Genomic DNA, 22,777 nt, shown 5'->3' on the forward strand with positions numbered 1-22,777 from the left:
ACATTACCCACAGTGCAACTTCTGTAAAGTAGCTAAAAACAGACCAGTTACATTTGCTTTAAATAATGTTTTCCACCACAACAGTCTTGCTGCAATCAAACCACAAAGACAAGAGGAAACATTGATATTGTGCAAAGAATACTGTGAATAGGTCTCTTGCATTCACATGAAAATCACTCTAGCAAGAATCCAAGTGACAGTCGAGGAGAAGTGAGTGGTAGAAAGGTGAAATCAGCCTTTCTTATGAATGTAGAGAGACAAAGACTGCACTACTTACTTCACCCTGTTTTTCAGGCTTGTCTGATGGAGTGGATTTACATGTAGTGCCACTGCCCGTCCATGCCCATGTTCATACCCATACCACCCATTGGCCCTGAAAGGAGGAGAACAAACAAGAACACGCTGAAAATGGTACAACTCTGAAATCAATCTCTACAGACGCAGGCCAGCAGAGCTTTCTGCAAGTGTGTGTGTGTGTGTGTGTGCATTAATGTCAAACTGAAACCTGCTATAGAGACGTATGAGAACTGATGATCTACGTAAAAGCAAGCAAACAGCCTGTATATTACATGGCATGTTATCATGTTTAAAATGGTGAGCAAGGGTGATTAGTTCAAAGGACCAGTTCACCCAAAATTCTACCATGGCTGAAAGCGCTAACAGCGTTAGCGTGCACCCCATCTGAAGCAGGTGGACAAGCTCGATTGCATGTCAAAGGTGAAAATGACATCTTTCCAAATAAAGGGTTGCCTATATAATATTAGTTTCTCTTGTTACTCAGTTTATTTGACTTTGTTCACTGAAGATGAACTCAGCTGATGAGGTTATCTTTGCCTCCACAGACATCTTTTGAATATTGTGCTCCTTGTTTAATGCTTTACAGGCAATTGTTTTGTGTCCTGCACAAATTAACCAAGAACCAACCCTATCATTAGTTAGCAATGTTGATATTGGATCAAAAAATACTTTTTGTATATCCAAGGCCAACTCATTGAACTGGACTAGGTTTGTAAAAGTTTCAGTGGTTCATAAATCATATTAATTGCTCGTCTATGACAGAAGGCTACACCTCCACACCTTTACTTGTAGATCATGAGGTGCACAACTGTCATCATCATAGTAATTCTTGGTGATAGGGTCTCTGAGAGCAGCTTACTTTGATTTCATTAGTAATGACAACTGGATTATGATGATTCTGCTACCAGAGAAATACACATACATACATAAATAAAAGTCAGAAACTCAGCTGACCTCAAGCAGAAAATATTCAGAGAGATTTTTCCCTTGATGGTTTGACAAAGTTAAGAAATTGCTCACCTCCAGGTCGGAGACCCATGTGCTGCTGCCCATCAAGAACAAAGCCTCCCATTGGCTGGCCGTCTGGACTGTAAGCTGAACCCTGACTTACTGTGGGAGGAGAGGAGAAACAAGACTGTCACAGTGAGCAACGCAATCTCTTCTCTGAATTCTCTTTGGCCTGGCTCCTCTGATACATAATCTGTCTCTCTTTTCTGACTGAACACTGAATGAACTGCAGCTTTACCTGCTCTGTTGGACTGGTCGATCATAGGCTGGACTATTCGCCTCCTTGCATTGATAAACCTGGAGAAAAAGAACAATATCATGTGAATTGGACACAAAAACAGGATGCCTTTTGTAAAACAAGTAAAAACAAGGATCATAATTCTTCTGAAAAAAAAAAAAAAAAGAAAAGAAAAAGTTTGGCATGTTTTCCCCTTAAAATTTAAAGAGTTCTTCTGAAGACGTGTGTCTTTGTTCTGTCCAGCGCTGCCCTGTCCCTCACTGGTCTACTTGTAATAATGTAAAAAGAAGGATGCTCCATTTATCATCTAAAACATCCAGCATTTACAGAAACCATCAATTTCATTTGGCAGCTTTTGAAGAACTGGAACCCCACTGTGTGTCTCCAGGGACTTGATGAATAATCATAGTTTATTCCTATTGACATAATCTGGGGCATTAGGAGAAAATCACATAGCTTAAAAAATCTATTGATTTGGGTGTTGCCCTGTAGCCTCAGGCTGTGATGAGGCTAACTGCTTTGCCAATGTTTTGCCATTGATACATCCAGCAAAGAGACAGGGAGGGTTTGCATGCTTTGATATTGGTATTGGATATAGCCTTGACTAAAGCCCGTGGTCGTCTTCACGTGTGGATTAGAGGTGGGCAGCATTGTAATCAGGCCTGTTAGAAACCTGATTTACTTAAAAGAAAACTCTTTGGTGGATTTTGCAGGGGATTAGAGCAATGAAGCAATGTCATCTCAATTAATCCGAACTTGAACCCCGTGCAGGCTGCTCACAAAATGATGACATGTAGGACTGTATTGTGTAAAACTACATCCAGAACGTGTGACTGTTTGATTGGAGCTGTCTCCAGCTAAGCTATCTACAAAGGCAGCTCAGCCTTAAAATGCTTTAATCCTTCATGTCATACACGTCAAATGAGGGTGTGAGGAATCGTCTTCCACCCTTAAACCCTGAGCTGTTCCCCACTTTTCATGCCCTTTATTCACAGGCCCACCAAGCACACTATGTATTGTTAAATATAGTTATTTTCAGGATACATATTTTAAATGTTATGTAGCGTTTCAGTGGTACATGTGTCTGACAGGAGTTTAAGGCATCTAATCAAATCTCTCCATGTAATTTTTTTTATTTATTTTTTTGGTTTACAAATTTTGGGAAAACAGATGTTTGACCAGTACACTTCCAATTAGGTAACACTTAATAAAATAATAAACCTCATTAAGAAATTATGAATGTGTGTTGATTCAATTTTAATTATTTGACTGTTAACAAACAACGAAATGCTCCAAATCATTTATTAAGCAATTGTAAATGTTTATAAATATCAGTTGCAACTTTACAAAAATAAATTGCTCAATAAATGTTTGACAACACATTTCCTTGTCATCTAACTGTGAAATAACTATTAACTAAAGTTTAATTAACTTTTACTTTACCATTTATTAGTGATGGTTTTTATAAAGTCTTACCAATACCATTTTATAACGGGCCAGCTGAACTTTCAGAAAACTGAAATTTCTCCATAGGCCAGCACATAATTGACCATAAATAAAGGATTATGTTTTAAAAACTGATGAATGAATTAATATTTTCTTGGGTTTGGTACTTCAGTGAATACAAAACTAAAATATCTTGAATTAAAGAATGTCTTTGTTCTTTGTAACTAGAACCAAATGTCATAACTATTTCCGGTAATCTTCCTTTTTTAATTACAAGGAATTGCAGACCTGTAAATTAAATCGTGCCATAAGTTAAGGTTATTTTCCAAATTCAGATTGTTTTAATGGCATGACCATAACAAAACCCAGCATTGTCTGTATGAGTTTATATACATTTTGAACAATGTACTAATCTTTAACAGCACAAGAGGGCCCAGTGCTTGATGAACAAACATGAAAATAGTGTGAGAAGAAAAAGGAATCACGTGAGCAAATTCTTGATTATTATATTATTATAGTATTTTGAGCAAACTGTTGCTGATACCAAACACTTGGATTACTCGGAAACTAAATATGTTCATGAGCCAAGAAGGAGAACATCTGTAAGCAGCTTTATGGACCGTTTGTTTGAATGGCATCAGAGATGCACCTACTGCTAGAAAAAGTAAGTCACACTAAATCCAGCAATATGTTTATACAAATAGAATATTCACTCTAATGTCAGGTCAAATCTTTTTTTATAAAAGGCATTACAGAAACCAAAGACACAGATTGTGCGTGCATGTGTGAGTAGTTTTGAGAGCAGTCAGATTTTATACGACTATACAGATGTACAGCGTGACTTACCAGTTGTTCACTTGAAGGATGGTGAGGCCTGTGTCTTGTGCTAGTTGCTTTTTCTGTTCCTCTGAGGGGTACGGGTGCTGTGAGTGACAAAAAGAAAATCAATAAATAAAAAGAAATACAAGTCAGTCTGCAGCCAGAAACAGCTTGCATTCATTTAGAGGCCTCCGCGTTCAGAGCTGACTGAACCCTAAGTGCAGGCTCTTGTACTTCAAGGTAAAACTCCCACACAGGAAGTGCATATTCTAGTCCAGTCGCTCCCATGCACAGTCATTCCTGGAAGTGAGTGCACAAGCCGACTGTGGAAAAACATAGGCTGACCACAGTTTGGCCCCCTGAACACTACAGGCTAAAAGCGCGTGCCATTGTGTGACAGTATTTGACATTATTTGACATTGCTTGACAAACGATCGGGTGGGATATAAACAGGCACAATGGTGGCTTTTGTTTGGGGCCACGATAAGGCTAGGACCCCCGTCACCCCCAACCCCTCCCCGCCTGGCTTCATCGCCCTGTCCTCCAGCCCCGGTCGTTCCTATGGCTGTGTGTGTGTGTGTGTGTGTGTGTGTGTGTGAGCAGCAGAGGGAGGAGGGCGGCAGATGGTAGACAGAGGTGACCTGTGTACTGAGAGCTGGGTTGTAGGCCAGTCACCATTCTGCTGCTGTCAGGCCCACAGCCGCCTCCTGTGGTCATCAGTGAAGGATGAGCTTCCAAGCACTTCATTTTAAACTGCCTTTCAGGGTTAGTGCACACACACACACACACACACACACACACACACATTTATACTTATACACTTGTGAGGACCCTTATTGACATTTCCCATCGCATTCAGTTTCCAAAAATGTCCTCACCTCCAAGCTGCGCAGATACACACACACTCATATGCACAATATCACATACACACTCTGTCGCAATATCAGATATTCACTGAATGATTACTGTGGCTAAAGAATTTACAATAGTGATATCATCGATAACTCTGTGTCCATCTCCTCTGACATGATGTTTTACCACAGTACTGTGGTAGCAGCTAGCTAGTTACTGTGTCTCCTTTATGGTCAGTGGTAACCAGTGTTAATGAGCATTACCATCACCCACAATGACAAACGCTGGATTATTTACGCAATATTATGTGTATTATTAAGATGATATCAGTTTCATTTTTAAAATGTCACAATTATTGTCAATACCGATATCTCATGAGACCCCTAATACACACACAGACAGACACACACATATATACATTCAAATCCAACACACGAACAGACAGAATGCACCAATAGCAGTTGTGTAAACTGGTTTAAAAAAATTGTATGTGCACATTGAAGTGCGCACAAATGCTGATAGGAGCTCGCAGTCATACACAGAGGTTGGATTTTGCTGCGAAAAAAAAAAAAATCTCTTGTGTGCTTGGCAGTCTTTGAAGCCAGTGACATAACGCACACCCACACATAACGGGTTGTTTTCAGCAAGTTTTATTTTGAAAGCCTAACTGGACATTGCATACCTATTATTGCTAACTTGACCACGGAGCCCTTCACATAGGTAGAGGGTCAGAGCTGCCATATTTGAGGAGTTAGGAGTGACAGTTTGCTGATGAACAACATCATGCAAATCTTTTAACTCAACTGAGAAAACAATCGAATTTCAGTTGACTCTGACATGACACCTGTGACCTTCAGCGGATTCCAGGTTTGTTTCCCAACTGCAAACCTTGCGATCAGTGCGGATAAATGTAGGGTTGCATGGAAACCAACAGTTATGGCCGGGCTAATGGGCCGATAATGAATAATATAATGAATCGAAACCTTTCACAGCTGCTTTCTCTATAGCTTCCTCAGAAGGGGATCTTTTAAGGGTCTTCAGAATGGACGACAAAAGCAGGAGGGTACGGCTAGCGGTGGACAGAAGCCACCCCCACCCTCCACCAACAGCCTTCCAATCGCGGGCCTCACACCGCAACCTCTGACAAAACATAATCCTGCTCCTTTCACACCCTCAACGACTGATGAATGCTTGATCGCTTGGGTGTTGCAATAGGCCTTTCAAAGGCCAAAGTCCCCTTGCACACTTTTTATAGGCACATCCTGCCACGGCAAACACTTGTGCTTAACAAATTAGGCCTGAAAGGGGATGGGGAACAGAGAGGGGATAATTCAATTATCCTTTTTTATCTGGAAAATCTAAAGGTGGGCTTTGGAAAGGAAGGGATTACTCTGAGTACAGGACCTGTATGGGCCTTTTACAAACTAAACAACTGAGGGGTTATAACACATCTAAGAGTGGGAGAGGTAGAAAAACCGAAGAGGCAGCAGCAGTGATATCTTTTGGACCTTAGATAAATGGTAAAGCTCTTCTGGTGGGGACTTGCTCACCCCCTCTTACAGAGCTCTGAACAGAAGGCTTCTGATGTTGATTTCTGTACAAACCCTGGCCTGGTGTTTCAAAAAGGACCTTAAGATGTGAGTACGTCTTTGCTCCATTCTCTTACAATAGACCATGGATGAACTTAGTTTCAATATGCCTTTGGGAATTCTAGCCTGGGCTCATTCCTGGGTGAAGAGGCATCATTTCAAACAACTGTTGCCTGATGGAGTGGCTGGGCTTAGACAACATTCATTTCTAGCATTAAACGGAATCAGTGTAGGGTTGCTGCTGCAGAGAAAGAAAAAGTGTCGTGTTTGAAGTCTATAAAAAGCCACAGCTGGATGTAGCTTGTATAGAAAAGAAGTTTAACAGGATCTGGGATAAACTGCCTTACCGTAAGGTGCTGGAAGAGCCATGCTCTCATTATATTTGTGGCCACTTTGGGGAAGATGCCTCGTTTCTTCTGCCTCTTCTTGTCCTGATCATCCTCGTCTCCCGTGCCCGGTGATGCCAGACTGTTGTCGAGGCCGTCTCCTGCGATCAGAGACAAGAGGAGTCACGTTACGAGAAAGCTTTAATGTGGCCCCGTCGCCTTCATCCTCCCGCACGAAAACGTGCCACGAAAGGGCAGACAGAGAACGATTACATTCCCCCAAGATTCCTTCTCTCACCTCTGCTTGACTCCTCGGCCACTGGATAACGAAGAGAAGTTTGTAGTGTGGGAGCTCAATAAAACCAAGAGCTATTAATTCAATCTGAGCCACGCGTTTGACATGAGGTAATGACTGCAGGAGCTGTGCGCCTGACATGAAATAATGAACGCTGAAGCTGCAGTCGGACTCAGTGCAATGTGCTGTTAATGTATATGTGACCTCTGTTTGAAATAAGACTAATGATTTCCTTCTAAGTAAGATGAAGGAAAAACAAAAACAAGACAGGCCTGTGAAGTATGAACCTGATAACATCAAACCCTTTAGCCGTTTGAAGTCAGAAGTGAGCCGTTCATTTGGGGTACTGAGGCAGAATGAGGTGGGTGTGGGTGGGTGGGTCAGTAGGGCGTGAAGCCATCACCCTTACGTTCCCATGTGTTCATGGGAACCCCCCCCCCTCCTCCCCACACTGTCTGTGTTGGATTGTCTGCAGCCCAACGTCATAGCGGGCTCTCGATCCTGCCATTAGCAGCATCCCTGTTTGATTTCAGCAGGAAGCTGCCGTGGATCAAGGCAGGAGGCTTCCTTTAAGATGAGATTTCCGCCCCTGCTAGCTAACTCTCTCCATCTCGCAACACAAGGGACACTCCGCTCCCTCTCCCTTTCTGCCATTAATTGTGCATCAGCCGAGATGATTTACTTTTAACAGTGGTGGTTATTTTTCTTGCCCTCAGGGCAGAGAAGCCTTGAAAGCCTGCCTGGAGGGCATGTGAATAATGCATCTGAGAGACTCCTCCCCCGAGGCGGGACAGGAACCCTACTTTTCTTAAGATTTGCCCTAGCATGTCTTTTTGTTTTTACAGATGCATCAATCAAATGCGCCTATATGAGCCATATTCATGCATAAATATTTCAGCTAATGAATATTGACATTAAAAAGGAACTGTTCTTGGGTCGGGGCTCTGGGGGTTGTGGGAGTTTTGACGGATGGTGTCCAGCTCTGAGTCATGGGAAGGGTACAGAGTTCACATTTCCTCTGTCCTCTCTGTACTCTGCTTCGACCTCCACTTCTCCTACAGCCTATCGGTTAAGTTACTTCTCCTGGCCAGGTGGCAGTGGGGTGGGGGCTACGTCAATGTACACAAAAATGCACATTGCATCAGAGTTAGCAACTCTCAAATCGACACATTTGTTTGAAATATGTTTGCAGCGTCTAGTAACCGCATTCAAGCCAGTCTCTATTTATGAGTTAGGGCAACCAGAATATCAGTTCTCACCAAGAAATCAGCTAGATGGACAAAATGTCAATTAGTGACGGGAAACAAAATAGCAACTTAGTCCGATCAGAGTGCAGTATTGTAGCAAATGAACACCAACAATTTAAAAGAAAGTTGCCGATGAATATTACATAAATCAAAGAGAGGCCTCACTAGTTAAAACAGAGAACTAATGACTTGAGTTATATATTGGAGTGCTATTGTAATTTTTAATCTTCAGATCATAAAGCTATAGTTTGTATGTTGTAACAAAAAGCGTCATAAAAAGTTAGAGAAAGAGAGAAAGAAAGAAAGAAAGAAAGAAAGAAAGAAAGAGAACAAACAGGACTCGCTCGGCCTAATTATATCTAAGGAAGGCTTGCTGTTCTCCCCTCCACCCACCCTCGACACCCCACCCTGGTCCACCTCCTCTCCTCTCCTCTCCTCATCCCTCTTTTTTCTGCTCCAGAGAGGGGAAAGCCGCGGGGCAGATCCTCTGCTACACTAATCGCTTCTGACTGTTCCCCAGCAACTCGGCCAATCTAACCAGTGTGTGACGATGCAGTCTCAAAGTCGTACACCCGTGCAAGTCTCCCATGCCCCCCTTCTTCTCCCTCCGCCCACCCCCCCGTCCTTGCTCCGCACTGCCTGCCAGTGTCTGCACGCGTGACCCCAGAGGGGGTAGGTGAGGGGGGTGAAGATGGAGGGGTGGGCATTACCGCAGGGATGGCTGGAGTTTTGCCCCAGGGCTAAGAAGAAAAACACATAAAAAAACAGCACCCTAAGATATGAAGAGAAGTCTTCCTCTCCTTTCTACCCCCTTCTACCTCTGCTGCTCTTCTACGCTCAGCTCAGTTCATCCTGTGATTTTATACTTTTATGCGGTTTTCTTTTCTATACTGCTCCTCGCTGCTTTGAAAACATTCAGAAGCCAATAAGATGTTGTGAACAATATAGAAATCTCCATCTCACATTGCAACATTTGTCTAAGTTTGTTCATGAATGGCGGACGGCTTTTTTCAGCAGGAGGTTATTAGCATAACATTGAGCCAAATACTGTAGCGACTCTGAGTCTCTTACTCAATATAACTGTGGCTTAAAAGAAGTTATATGTGCCACTGGGCTGATGATGTTGCATGTGTTCTGTATGTCAGACTGTTCGACTCCCACATTGTTGTATTTAGTTATTTATCTAATGTTTTTTTCTCCATGTATCCTTTTTCATTCTAATTTTCATTTTTACTGTGAACATATTCATGTGCATGTATGTATGCATGTTCCAGTAGGTGTTAATTATGTTTGATATTTACTGATTTCTTGCCGTCATTTTGAAACGATGTTAACTGTTTCTCAACATGTGTTCGTGCATTGTATTCAAATAAACTGCTGAGCTTCAACCTGTGAATAAGCGCTGGTCAAGAATACATATAGAAATAATCGTTACGAGACCATTTGATCTATTATTGAGCTCTAAAAAGAAATTATTTTTATATCTGTCTTTTCAGTGAGATCATTTAAACTGAGCCTGATTCAAGATATTGGCTCTTAGCAAGATATTACACATATTTCAGTCGCTTTTGTTCCTACGTAGTGCAAGGTTTTTGTCATGTTTTCATTATTTTCAGTGAACAGTCCACGCAGTCTCTTTGTACTGATCAGATATTCTTGACATTTGAAACTATACTTTTTTAATGTATGTTTAATTTGGTCTCTTATCTGCTGCTCCACAGTCTCAGCTCAGGGGCCGTTAATGTCGGTGGACGACGTGTCCATAAGACAAAGTGCGGCGCGGCTAGCAGAACTGATTGCAGCACTCCAAGCTGCATCAGTGATGCAAAGCCAGCGTGGCCTGTCTAATGAGCTCAGCGGGGCCCTGATCCATCATCAGTGACACCTTGCTGCCCCTCCCCTCATTAGACATGATACACAGCTCTAAATGAAGTAGTCTGGAAGGTTTCCAAGACGGGGAATCCTCTGTGTGAGAAGGTAAACATGACGATTAGAAACTGTTGATGGGGAGATGCATCTGTTTAAAGCTGTTTTAAGCTGTGCAGTTTGCATGCTGGCAGCACCAAATTGCAGTGAGCGGTAGATAAGTTGCACACACAAGAGTCAGTGAATAGAGAAGATTTCTATGGCTCCTGGAACACTGTCTGCATCCAGTGGAGGATAAATTTGCATTTCAATATTAGGTCATTAATCACATAGCTGTCATTGTAAGTGCCCGTACATGACTTGGGAAAGGTGCACAGATGACTGAAGTACATGTACAGTATATTGGCAAAAGTGTCATTTGGGCACAGGGACAATTTACATGTGATGACAGGGCATGATATCTCTGTGTTTCTACAGAACAGATGGTCTATTATTTGGTTTTAAAGGGTTGGTTCACAAGAACTGCAATTAAAGACATTTCATATATGATCCTAAAGATGTGTCAGTTTTTTTATGTAGATGGATATACAAAATATTTTCTTGGCAAAAGAGCCAGAGAGTAAAGTCTTGATGTCACCTGACCAGCAACCCAATATTCAATTAGAATAATGTTATAAGTTTATATTTATATAAATTAGATTGTCCGCCTTCTTCCTACCTCTTGTCATATTATAAATACTCTTGTTATTAAGTTTGCCTTTTGTCTGAAAGCATAACGAAAGAGAGAGCAAGAACCAGGTGAGACAGTGGATAAATAATGAAGTGTTTCATCCAATTAGTATTTCACATGTGATCACCTCTGAAGGTCTGATTCTAGAATCACGCCTGGTGCGGACCCCAAGAAAGTGAAAAAAATCAAAAATCTAAATTGTGATGCAAAAATAATACAAGCATAGATGCCTCGTGAGGTACAGAATATACGTTTCTTATAGTCTGGGCGAAGTGAACCTTTAAGAATAAAATATGCATGTTATTATTCAGTAAAACACTAAGTCAGTAACGACTTCTTCTCTGTGAGAGCAGACACAGAATGTATAATATACCTTGCCTCTGCATCCAGCATTTATCTCTCTCTCTGTCCCTCTCTTACATTGTCTTCCCCCTCCCTTTCTAAAACATTTTTGAGATCTGCAGCATGACAGATGCTAAAGGACCATCGCCCACGGTGAAGCTGTGATGTCACTGGCATGTCAGCACCTCCACCTCACATTCCTTCCTCCTGACTCCAGGCTCTGGATGTGACAAAAAGATGCAACACATCCTGTTCCTCACATTCCATTTCTCAACACAAGTGTGCAGGATCTTTTGGAGTCACCCCCACTGCCTTTTGTTTTATTTCCTTCTTTGTGATGGACATTTCAAGCCTCCTCCTTGTCCTCCCCCAGACCCCTTTCTAACATTTCTGGGAGAGCTCAGTCCCTTTAGCTGTGGTCAACAGCAGTCACCCTGGGGGTTGAGCTATCAAAGACAGCCCTCTCTGCATATCACACAGTTTACAAGGCAACAACCAAAACCTGGGAGCTTTCAGAGGAGCAGGCAGCCACGAGCCAAACCACCAGCCACACAGTGGATGGATCATCTAGCTGTGGTTAGCCAGGGCTGGGAGCCACATCGCCACCACTTCAGTGTTCCCAAATGACAGTGGATTTTAAAAGGTTTCGTCGGACCACGGAGGCATGACTAATGACATCTCACTGCATGAGGACACCACAATCACTTCCTGTCTTCTGTTTGATTGTCATTAAATTTAATTTGGGTTTTGGTTAAATACTGAAAAAGCAATTTATCAATGGAAAGGACATTAATATTGTATTTTACCAACTGCTGTGTTATATTCAATTAGGGCCAGGATATACATACATATATTATATAAATATATATATATATATATCTTGACATGAGACTATGTTCTTAGAATATGTATGTCATTATATGGTGATATGAGTATTGAGATAAGTGTTGTCTTTTCCTGGTTTTAAAGGCTCATTACAGTCATACAGTGATGTCATTTTCTTAACTCACCAGACTGTTCTACTTGTTCTAGTACTTGTCTTTAGTCATTATATCCACATTACTGATGATTGTTAATCAAAAATCTCATTGTGTTAATATTTTGTGAAAATACTAAATAGTCCCTATAATATTATGACAGTGTCCGTATTGTGGTATTTGGTCAAAAATATTGTGACATTTAATTTTGTCATCCACTCCTAACATTATGAAGTGCTTTTGAGGAGATTTCAAAATATCAAGATATAAATTGTGTATGGCCTATAAAATGATGTAATTTTATTTGAAGGTGCTATCGCCCAGCCCTATGTTCAATACAAACTTTTCTTGCTTATGATAAATGCTCTGGTTAAGGTTAGTGGAAGGTTGTGGTACTTCTTCAACCTGCTGCTGTATACAAAATAATTCATTAATGATGATATTGCATGGATTTCAGGATGGAAATTCAAATCATATTTTGATACATCCACCCATTTTATGTTTACTCCTGCTAGCAACCATACTGCTGTCCAATGGCGAGACGTCAGAATTATCTAATATAACTTAGAAACTATATTGGAAGGGACTATTCCTCTCCATACTGTATGCAAACCTACATCCTTTACACTTCACTACATAACAGGGAGACTACTTCCAGCACTGGCTCTGGATGTTATTTGTACAATGACATTTGGCCTAAATCATCTTTCCCTAACTTAAACCAAGTGTTTAAGTTGCCTAAACCTAACACAATGTGGGACACGGGATGTCAACCCTGGCCCCGATGTTAAAGTCTTGAGCTTTGTATGGCCAACCATCCTCCTCAACCACCGCCCCATGACTTTGTGCAGAACATCACATTTCCTGGACTGGATGAAAAACATTGCCAGTCAGTATAATCCAGGAGCAGTTATGTTTCCTCTATCCCTCCATTCACTGATGTCTACTAATGCACATCAGTTGCAAATGAATATAAGGAGAATTGAGATATCAAGATCAATGCATGCTCACATCAGTGTACCTCATGAAAAAGGTGACTGTCCTTTCCAAGTACTGAACTGATATGTATGACAATAGTAATACAGCTCATCTACCTCTAACTGTCCTTTCTATCCTCTCTGGTTGTGTGTTTGACTCTTCCCTGGCATGATAATAGCCTGGAAACAAGGCAGGGAGGCCTGGGGACAAGCAGCAGGTAGCATGCAGTAGATCCTGCAGCAGCAACCACAGCTCTGATCATTCTGCCCTCTTCTTTTCCTTTGTGCCTCATACATAAAGTGCTCTGTCCTTACATCCCTACGGGGGGCATTCTGCACCCCCATCCTCTATGCATTCTCTCCCAGGTCAAAAGGGCATGGACCTTGGGTTTTCCCCCCACTGTTGTTTAAAAAAAGCCCAAAGGAAAGGAGCTATTCACACAGTGGACTTTCTCAGCTCGCCTCAACTTACAACTTTCAAAAAGTGGATGGGTAAATTAAGATTTACAAAACAAACATGTCACACTGTCAGTGCGTCTTAGGTGAAGTCAAGAGGCCAAGATGATTTTCAACGTGTCGGGTGAAGAATCAAGGGAAGAGTCTTGATCTGTTTCTGATTGTCTCTTAATCCTCTGAGTTTGTCTTGTCTTGCAAAGTATCCTCCTATTGTTCTCATCAATGCTCTACTGCTTGCTGCCTGATGAGCAGAGGGTGGAAAGTTGCTTTAAAGTCCATTCTATTTTTACTGCGCTCAAAGGGGAGAAAAACAAAAACAAGCCATAAAACCCTTATAGCCTCCAATTAGCACATCAGAAATCACATTATGTGGTGAAACACCAGGGCGACACAAGAAGGAGCTGAGCAGGAAGGCATCAGAGGGAGATCGAGGCAAACAATAACAGCAGACAGGAGTAAAGTCAGAGGATCTCTTCATCGGATTCATCAGCGCTAACTGAGCTGAGATTGAAAACCTGCACTGACTGTAAAAGTAAGGGAGCCACAATTACACGGTGAATTAAACACTGATTGTCCTTTTGGTTTTCTTACTTGAAGACAGAGTTGAGATCCTTCTTATCTGTTAGAACCCTGCTGTGTCAATTTAAAAATGCAGAAGCATCAGTTCACATAAGCTACTATTTTCTGATATGTGAGAGCATTCATTTGAAGAGCAAAACTGTAGAGCATTATATATTGTACATTTTTTATACTGTCAAAAAAAGTGTTTCTTAATCGACCCGGCAGCCAGGATTTTAGAATAACTAGTCCATAAATCAAATCAGCCAATTATATTTTGGTGCTCTACACTTCCACGACTAAATCTTAAATCCTTCTGTCTAGTTATTCATTTGGTTGGTGTAAAAAAAAGTTACAAAAAAATTACAAACTAAATGTGTTTACTGACAACAGTGTTACAGTGTTCCTGAGCCCGTGTGGTAATCTTCTTTATACAGTCATGTGTTTGACAAAGTGTTGAACCTCGCCTCATCCTTGCTTGTGAACAACTGAGCCTTCAGATTACGCCCCTTTCATACCCAATCATGATCCTATCAGATGTTACTAATGAACCTGTTTCCCTGTGGAATGGGAGTATCCTACAACTTCCCTAGCCTTTAGCTGACCCTGTCCCAACTTGTTGCTGACATCAAATTCAGAATAACAATATATTTACAAAACTCAATGAAGTTGATGAGCTGAAACATTGAATATACTGTCTTTTTATTGTTTTCAATTGAGTATATGTCAATACGGTTCACTAGATTATTACCTTCTTCTCTGTTACTCATTTTTACACAGCATTCTGACATTCTAAATCAGGGCTGTAATTGGAATCACCCAAGTCAGTACACACCTTGTGCATTTTTGGAAAATACACCCCTAGGTTGCTGAAACTCAAAAATTCTTAAAAATATTGAGGACATGACCTCACTGTCCTTAATGTTAGTTACAGTCTGTTCTCTATGCTCTCTGACTCCCCCACCATGTCTGTAGCACTCAGCCCAAAGGCACTTGGTTCATACTGAAGATTTAATCATTAAATAAAAAGAAAGGTCAGTAAAGCAAATGGTAGATGGTTGTTTTTATCAAATGTTACTCCAACATGTGAACATTTTCTGGAAACTATTCTCAGCGGCAGCTTGATGCACATTAGGGTTATGGTTCAGGTAAATACCTGCAACTGCAGTCCTCACTAAACTTAGATTGCCTGTTTTTGTCAGCACACTGCAGATACAACGATCAGATAAACTCAGTGCATGAACTGTCTTCAGAGAACCCCCCCCCACCCCCCAAGTCACCAGGCAGCAGTGGCCGTGCCTCAGAAAAGGTCACAGGAAAGTCAGAGCATTGATATGAAAGAGGATGAAAGAGGATGCAGGAGGCCTGCGGACGCTCTTACCGAGTTCACTGGTGTTGTCTCCACTCTGGGAGACGTGTCCCCCGCTGGACGGTCCCGGGGTGCCCACAGAGGGTGTGGAGTGGGCGTCATCCATGTCTCTCCAGGACGCTGGGTTCTGAGAGGTCAGGCAGAGGTCCGCACACCAGGGGACAGGAGATAAGGAAATAGAGAAGAAGAGAGGGGAAAATAGATGAGGAAGGTCCAGTAGGTCCAGTATGAGGTCCATTACGCAGTTTCCCAAGACACAAAGAAAGCTGCTTGGTATGATTAGCAAATTAAGGCATCATCCAAGTGAGACAAGAAAAACATTACCATTCTTTCCAAGAGGGAGGTTTAAATATAGTTGCAGAAGAAGTAGGAACAGGAGTTTAGAGGACACTTAGTAACCCTGCTGCATGTGGTCCTCCTGTGCTCTGGCTGATTCTGAAACTAATGTTGGGGAGAGAGCCTGTATTTATTGGGCTGATGGGCCTGGCCACTCAGACGGCTATAAGCCCAAACCAAACAGCAGATCTCCCTCTTCAGCCTCTCTGCGTCAGCTGTTTGCCGGATGGTGATCAGATGAAGAGCTCGGCAGATGACAACAAGAAGCGCCAAGACAATGGCGCAGTGTGAATGAGGCCTCTCAACGATGGCCCCTCTTTTCTTATCCAGCCACACAATAATTACTACTCCTCAGAGCACACAGCTACTCAAAGAGGTGCCATGTGTTTCCATGTTTATTAAGCTAATGAAGGTCTTATTTAACACTCCATCTGTTTAAACGCAATTAACAGGAATGGAGGATAGTGTACAGTCTTCATCAGTCTATGAGATTCGTACACAGATGAGGAGAATTCTACCAAACATGTATGCTTATGTTTAACCTTTAACTGTACCTCACACTGTTACCCAGGTGACTGAATGTAAAGGCAGCTTAAACTACTGCGTGAAACAACCAGAAGTAGCAACATGAGGTGAAGACAGCTATCGAAATGTACACAAAATGTTTAAGCAAACATTTTGAATGGAGGGATGTTTGATCAGCGCCATCAAGTCAAACTCCACAAGGTTTGAGTTCAAGACCAAGCGGTTGCCCAGAACATCACTGGTACCATTTACAGAGCATCAGGGACATCAGTGCAGTGAGATGTCTGCACAGAGCCCAAAGATACTAAAAGACAACACCCACCCACCTTTCTGCCATCTGACAACATATACAGAAGTACCTGCTGCCGTACCATCAGACTACTGCACGCATCCTCAGACCTCCGATATAAAAAATATGGTAATTTTTCTGCCTAATATACTATAATCCATCTATAAAATGTCCCGTATTATGAGTAGCAAACAGGGACTTCAGTTCGTCACAATGACCTGTTGTAAAATGATGAAATAAATGAATTTCGAATGTTGAATTTTATCAGGAAATCTTGAGATTTGGCCCCCAGAAACCAGAGCAGTCCATCTTAATGAAGATCTATGAACACTGACTATGGTTAACAGGTATTATCACTTTTCAGGTTCATGTAAATAAACTAGACAATACTGTCAAACTCATAATATGGAAGAAAATTCTACATAAGTGACCTCTGGTTTTGATATTGTTCATTTTATGGTTAAAGAGATATGCCTATATAAATCTGTCTCGTGTTAGTAACATCCGAGTTCCAACACCAGGGCTCTGTTGCATGTCATCTCTCTTACATGAACTCTTCATCTTCTATTTCAATAAAGGCATAAGATGCATAGTTTGAGCATTGCCCGATGCTGATAGTGAAGGTTTTACAATTATTTTACTGAACAATAAATGTATATGTAAATAAAAATACATAAATAAAATAAAACATTTAGGAACACTGGTAATTATGAGCTGTTTATTTCTGATGAGGAAGTTGTCGCAAAAAAAATAATTTAACAAATAAAAAAAAGCTAATGAATGAAAACAAATAATTGGCCTAAAATGTTGTCTTAATTGTTAGGTGTAATTTGTGTTTCAACCACAATCCCAACAAAGACATGAAGCTCTCTTTGTTCAGAGTACAGTTTCCTTTGATTCTGAGTGTATCTCGTATCTCACTGCACAGCTTTGAAGGAAAAGGACACTTCCAATAAAATTCTTGAAAAAACGCTGATTTAAACTGGAACCTGGTGAAAAATAAAATATTGTACTGCCAGATTTTTGCTCCATGCGACAAAATGTAATGTTAGGATTCGATAGTGAAAATGTTCCAGGGGGAATTTTTAAAGAGAACAAAAGAGCTTCGGTCTCACCATGTGTACGAGCCGCTGCAGAAACACAACCAGTCCAACCAAACAAATGAAGAATTAAATAACTGTTTCACAAACCAACACACCTGTAACCTCACAAACACTCTTTTTAGCCTTGTGAATGATAAACAGATCACTCAGCGGTTAGCATGTTTGTACGTCACACAGCTGTGCATGTGTTTGTGTGCGGAAGAGAGCAGCACATCCATTATACAGCAGCCGTTAGGAGGAAGGCATTACAGCAGGAGAGTGTCCTGTCACATCAACTGGTGGCCTCAACTCACACACACACAAACACACACATGCACACACGTAAATTGTGTTTTGCTGCTCGATGCAGGAAGCAGGTTAAGCACTGCACCCTGAAGAACAAAGAGAACGTAGGCGACAACCCTGATTCCAGAAAAATGTGAACGCTGGGTAAAACATCAATACAACAGAGTGTGATCATTTGCTAATCCTTTCTGACATTCACTCAACTGAAAGAAGTACAAAGACAATATATTTCATGTTTTACCTGGAAAGGCTCAGCCGCTCACGAGCAAGGATGAGGCGAGGTTTACCAACGTTTCACACAGTGGACCGGCTTTTTTGGAGTCAGGGTCGTATGTTAACGCGTTTTCCACTGAAGCTGCAGCTCGACAGTATTTTGTGCGACAATTCACATTTGAAAAGTTTCCAGTTGACAATATGCTCATGGCAAAAATTTCACTCTCAGCCTCTTCTGGCCTTGATCGCCCCATTAGGTCGCAAATTTGTCAGACCCAATGAGTCGCCATGCTCGTAGGTGTTTTTTACACTGAGGACACGTCCCCACCGCTTCTTCAACTGTCCAATTTTGTGCCCATCGCTTTTTAAAAGCATAATTAGGTTAAACTCGGCTAAAAATAGCGCGCACCAAGTACTGTTATAATAAATAAGATTAAATGAATTTTGATGTTCCATCATGCAGTTATTTTCCCGCCATAAATATCCACTCTGACCTCACACTATCCCCTCGTTACATTCCCTTGAATCAGACGTTTTGAAGACCGTAAAAAAGTTTTTTTAATCGGAGCCTTTATGTCACCAACACTTCTTTGGCCATTGATTTTGATTTTCAAGAGACTAGTGGGAGCCTTAAAGTTTATTTACAAAATGTGTTATTTATTTACAACAAGTGTATTTTATTTCTATCAATGGAACACCAATCAAACACTGAATGAATCAAACTTTGAGCTGTTCGTGGAGGGACTGAACAAGCAGTCTGCCTTTTGTCTGCACTGTCCACATCAGTTTTTTCGTCAGTGCTGCAGCAACACTTTAATTGTGAATCACTTTAATATGTGAATTTGATTCTATGTTAATGATCACATGTGCCAAAAGTAAGAAGAGGCTGTGTATAGCGCACCGCAGGGGGCGAGGGGGGGCTGGCAAAGACCCCCCTCTACAATAAACACCAGGCTGAGGGGAGCTGAAGCCCACAGCAAACACACTGGCAGCTGCATTCTGTGAAGATCATCATCCTGTTTGACTTCTTTACTGTATAAATACTAAGAGAAATAAAGTTACAGACAAAATATCATTTAAACAACAAATCTCAGCCATCCATGGGGTGATTATTGTCAGCACAGAATGAGGATTGATAAAGTTCTGTCTTATCTTATCTTATTTTATCTCATCCTCCTCGAGCTGCCCAGCTCCCTCAGCAGGACTGACACTCCATCAAACAGCAAACAGCAGCAGCCCTCAGCATCGTTAAAGCCAACAAAAACTCACCAAACCCAACAACCAGCCATCTTATTATTTATTTTTGCTTTATGAGCTCTTAAAATGACCCTTGTCTTCTTTTTGCTTCTCAAATTATTTTATCTGAATAGTTTTGAGAAAAAATCTCCAGATTTTTCTTTTTTTTTTTAAATGCAAAGAGCAATTTTTGGAGCAAATCAGTGAAAATAATATTATTTTCTGTTTCTCCCTCTGATCTTTTTTATTATCTTAGGGCCCTCACATTTATTAGGAAACCACTTGGATGGGCCCCAACCTGCAGTTTGGTCACCGCCGGTCTGCAGCATGCAGCAGCTGTTAGTCACTTGCTCTGTCTGTCTGTTTGCGAGAAGAAGGTAATCCTTTTTCCTAAATTGACTCACATGATCTGCGAGGTTGGTGGACGATCCGGAGAGGTCGTCGAAGTCCGACTTGCAGACGTCTCGATCCTCGATCACCAGGTCGATGGGCATTTTGCCTTTCAGGCAGCTGATGTACCGGTGGCAGAAGTTATCACAGAGCTCATGAACCTGCGGAACACAGACTTTAGATTCTGCTGAGCGGCGGAATAATAACACGTTACAGTGAATGGGTGAGACAGAGCCAGATATTTACCTTCTCTAATTCCAGGAGATGGAATCGTAGGACTTGAATCGCTTGAATCATCTAAAAAGAATAATAACAACAACAATAATAATTATAATAATATTTATAATAATAATAATAATAATAATAATAATAATAATAATAATAAATAATGCACCCTCCAAATAAAACGGCATGATCATAATAAGACATGGCTTTAGGAAACGCTACAGTAAAGACTGTGTGTTTATGCTGGTGACCAAGATAATTCACATTATTTTTCTCGGATTTAAAATAAAAGCCTGTGAGCCGGGCCGGGCCGAGCCGGTCCATCTGTGACGTAGCGCTGCGGGCGCACACCGCAGAAAACAGCTGGGAATCAAAGAGAAGTTCTCACCAGGTTATCCAGCTCTGGGTTGGAAGAAAATAAAGGTTTCTCTGCGCGGATCTGAAGGAGGGGAGAGAAAGAAAGGCGTCAGCTGGTGTTTCAGCTGGACTTCGTTCCGTTAATCTCAGAATAAATGAAGTCAGTCAAACATTTATCTTTCTGGCTAAAATGAAATCAGTCATGATGTTGCACTCATTTTCTCTGTATCTAACCGTGTGTCTGTGACTCCCGCTCCTACCTGTTTCGCAAACACGGCGATGTCTTCATTGAAGGAGTCGGAGGAGCAGACGTCGCCTCCCGCCACCCCGGGCTCTCTGGGCGTGCAGGTCGCCAGCTCGCACTTCTCAAACACCAGAGCCAGCAGAGGGAATAAAGGGTGTCTGCAACACAGGCCCGGCTCATTGTTAGGCCTGTATGAACTATCGCCTACAGCACATCAAAGTAGCGGCAGATAACATTTTACGCATTAAGCTGGCTGAGTGTAACAAAAGAAAAGCTGCCACAAATATTTAGTTATTCTTCCTTAATGCGCCGCTGCAGATTATTTCATCTGTTCCCTGGACAAACAACCTGTTCACTGACTGGGCTGAGGCCCTCCGTGTTTCTCTTGACTGAAGCGACTTCATGTTATGGACAGAATTATTCTTTTTTGAATAAAATATTTGATACGGAATGAATGTGAGATGTCTCTCTGCTTACAGCTTAAATAAAACAAATAATAACCAAAAACATGTTATTGATAATTGTGTCTATCGCCCATTAATACACATGTGCACAGTATTATTCTTTATCCACACCCGTAGATCTGGTCCTTGTCCCTCTTCAGCGCGTCGTTCACGGCGCTGCCCATGCTGCTGGGCATGATGTTGTGCGGTGCGTGGGCTCCGTAGTGCTGCGTCGGGTGCGGGGGCGGCCCGTGGTTCAGGTGGTGGACCTGGGGCAGGGGCCGGGGGGCGTGCGGGTCTCCGTACATGGAGGTCGGGACTCCCACCCCGTCCATCGCGCCTCCGTAATGAGCCAGCTCATCGTACTGAGGGAAAAGTTGGAAATGACATTAGAACATGTGGCGGGAGAGAAAAACAAACTTCCCATCTCAAGTAGGCTACCGCCTGGGAGACGATTAATCTATAATGCGACTGTATTCAGTTTAAACGCATTAGACGCGACGTGCACATTGATTATAGTCTACAATCTGGATTAGTTCTTCACATCACCATTTTCATGCATGTGTTCACCTCAAATGAATCACTTGTATCCGGCGTAATGATGTAAACATGTTGTATGGTGCAGATGTAAACTCTTGTTCAAAGTATTTTAATCATGAAAATTCAAAAATAATCTGTCACGTTAGACGTACCCTTTGCGCCATCTCCGTGCGCAGTTTCCAGACGTGCAGGGAAGTTTGGTGTTGATAGGTATGTCGATGACTTTTAAATCCAACAGGGAATTATAATCCTGGCGTGTTCTTTGGCTTAAGACAAGTCAATAATGCTTTAAATCGAGGCAAAGTGATGAAAAAGAGCATCCGTCCTCACATTACCACGGGTGCCAAAACGCGCAAAAGCGACTGGCAGCTTGGTTTCCTGCGGTTCTTCAACGAGGGGATTAGTGATAATGTGTCAGGTCTCAGTGTTTGATGTTAGTTCCGAGTTGTCCCTTACACAGGAATGCACTGACGGTCCGCGGCTTACTCCTCTGCTCTCAGTGTGTCCTCATGTCCATTACTCTGCGCGCCGACACGCTCACTGTCCGCCTGTCGGCTGTGGAGCCGCTTATAGGAGCGCTGCGATCTGCAGGACACGCTGATGACGGAACGTGGAGGAGCAGGGTGGGAGCGACCAGCCAGCCCCTACTGACACCGTACAGTGTCTGTGAGCGGTGTCTTCCGGTCTTTGCTTTCAAAATAAATCCGGACGACGACTAAACCTTTAATGATATACATATATATGTATACATCTATATCTATATATATATGTGTGTGTGTGTGTGTGTGTGTGTGTGTGTGTGTGTGTGTGTGTGTGTGTGTGTGTGAAACTATCAGCTATCTTATCTGTATTGGCCGTGACTAGCAGGTAATTAGTTATCTGTATCAATTGCAAAAAAAATCCTTATTGTGCACATAGATAGATAGTTCATAATAATGTTATATTAACATTTCTTCACCGAAACTACAGAGTGCTCCTTTAACACACACACGCACACACACACACACACACACACACACAGAAGCAGAAGCAGAAGCAGAGTAGGGTGTATCTCACACAGGGCATCAAATCCAACAAAACATCAAAGTTAGCGTGGTGTTTCTTCCAGCAACTGATCATTGTTGTTGAAACACCCTCAGTGTTTTTATATTTCCCATAATCTGGAATTGTCATGACACCAAAAGAATTATTAAAAGATT

At 41.8% G+C, this 22,777-nt stretch overlaps 1 protein-coding gene across 1 annotated transcript in view; it reads right to left on the reverse strand.

Moving 5' to 3' along the window:
• The window catches only part of meis2b (Meis homeobox 2b), a 29,101-nt gene extending 6,984 nt beyond the window's left edge, over positions 1-22,117 (reverse strand). Inside the window, exons 1-12 of the mRNA XM_084378290.1 lie at positions 21,731-22,117; positions 21,171-21,403; positions 20,612-20,753; positions 20,383-20,433; positions 20,016-20,066; positions 19,784-19,930; positions 15,405-15,519; positions 6,597-6,736; positions 3,836-3,912; positions 1,544-1,602; positions 1,318-1,407; positions 278-373 (exon numbers count right to left, since the gene is read on the reverse strand). Coding sequence (XP_084234416.1) covers positions 315-373; positions 1,318-1,407; positions 1,544-1,602; positions 3,836-3,912; positions 6,597-6,736; positions 15,405-15,519; positions 19,784-19,930; positions 20,016-20,066; positions 20,383-20,433; positions 20,612-20,753; positions 21,171-21,403; positions 21,731-21,742 — 1,176 coding nt within the window. The 5' untranslated portion in view covers positions 21,743-22,117 and the 3' untranslated portion in view covers positions 278-314. The remainder of the gene's footprint in view (positions 1-277; positions 374-1,317; positions 1,408-1,543; positions 1,603-3,835; positions 3,913-6,596; positions 6,737-15,404; positions 15,520-19,783; positions 19,931-20,015; positions 20,067-20,382; positions 20,434-20,611; positions 20,754-21,170; positions 21,404-21,730) is intronic.
• Between the last annotated feature and the right edge of the window lie 660 nt (positions 22,118-22,777).

This window comes from Pagrus pagrus (assembly GCF_965226575.1).
Source record: "Pagrus pagrus genome assembly, chromosome: 16".
Taxonomy (NCBI): domain Eukaryota; kingdom Metazoa; phylum Chordata; class Actinopteri; order Spariformes; family Sparidae; genus Pagrus; species Pagrus pagrus.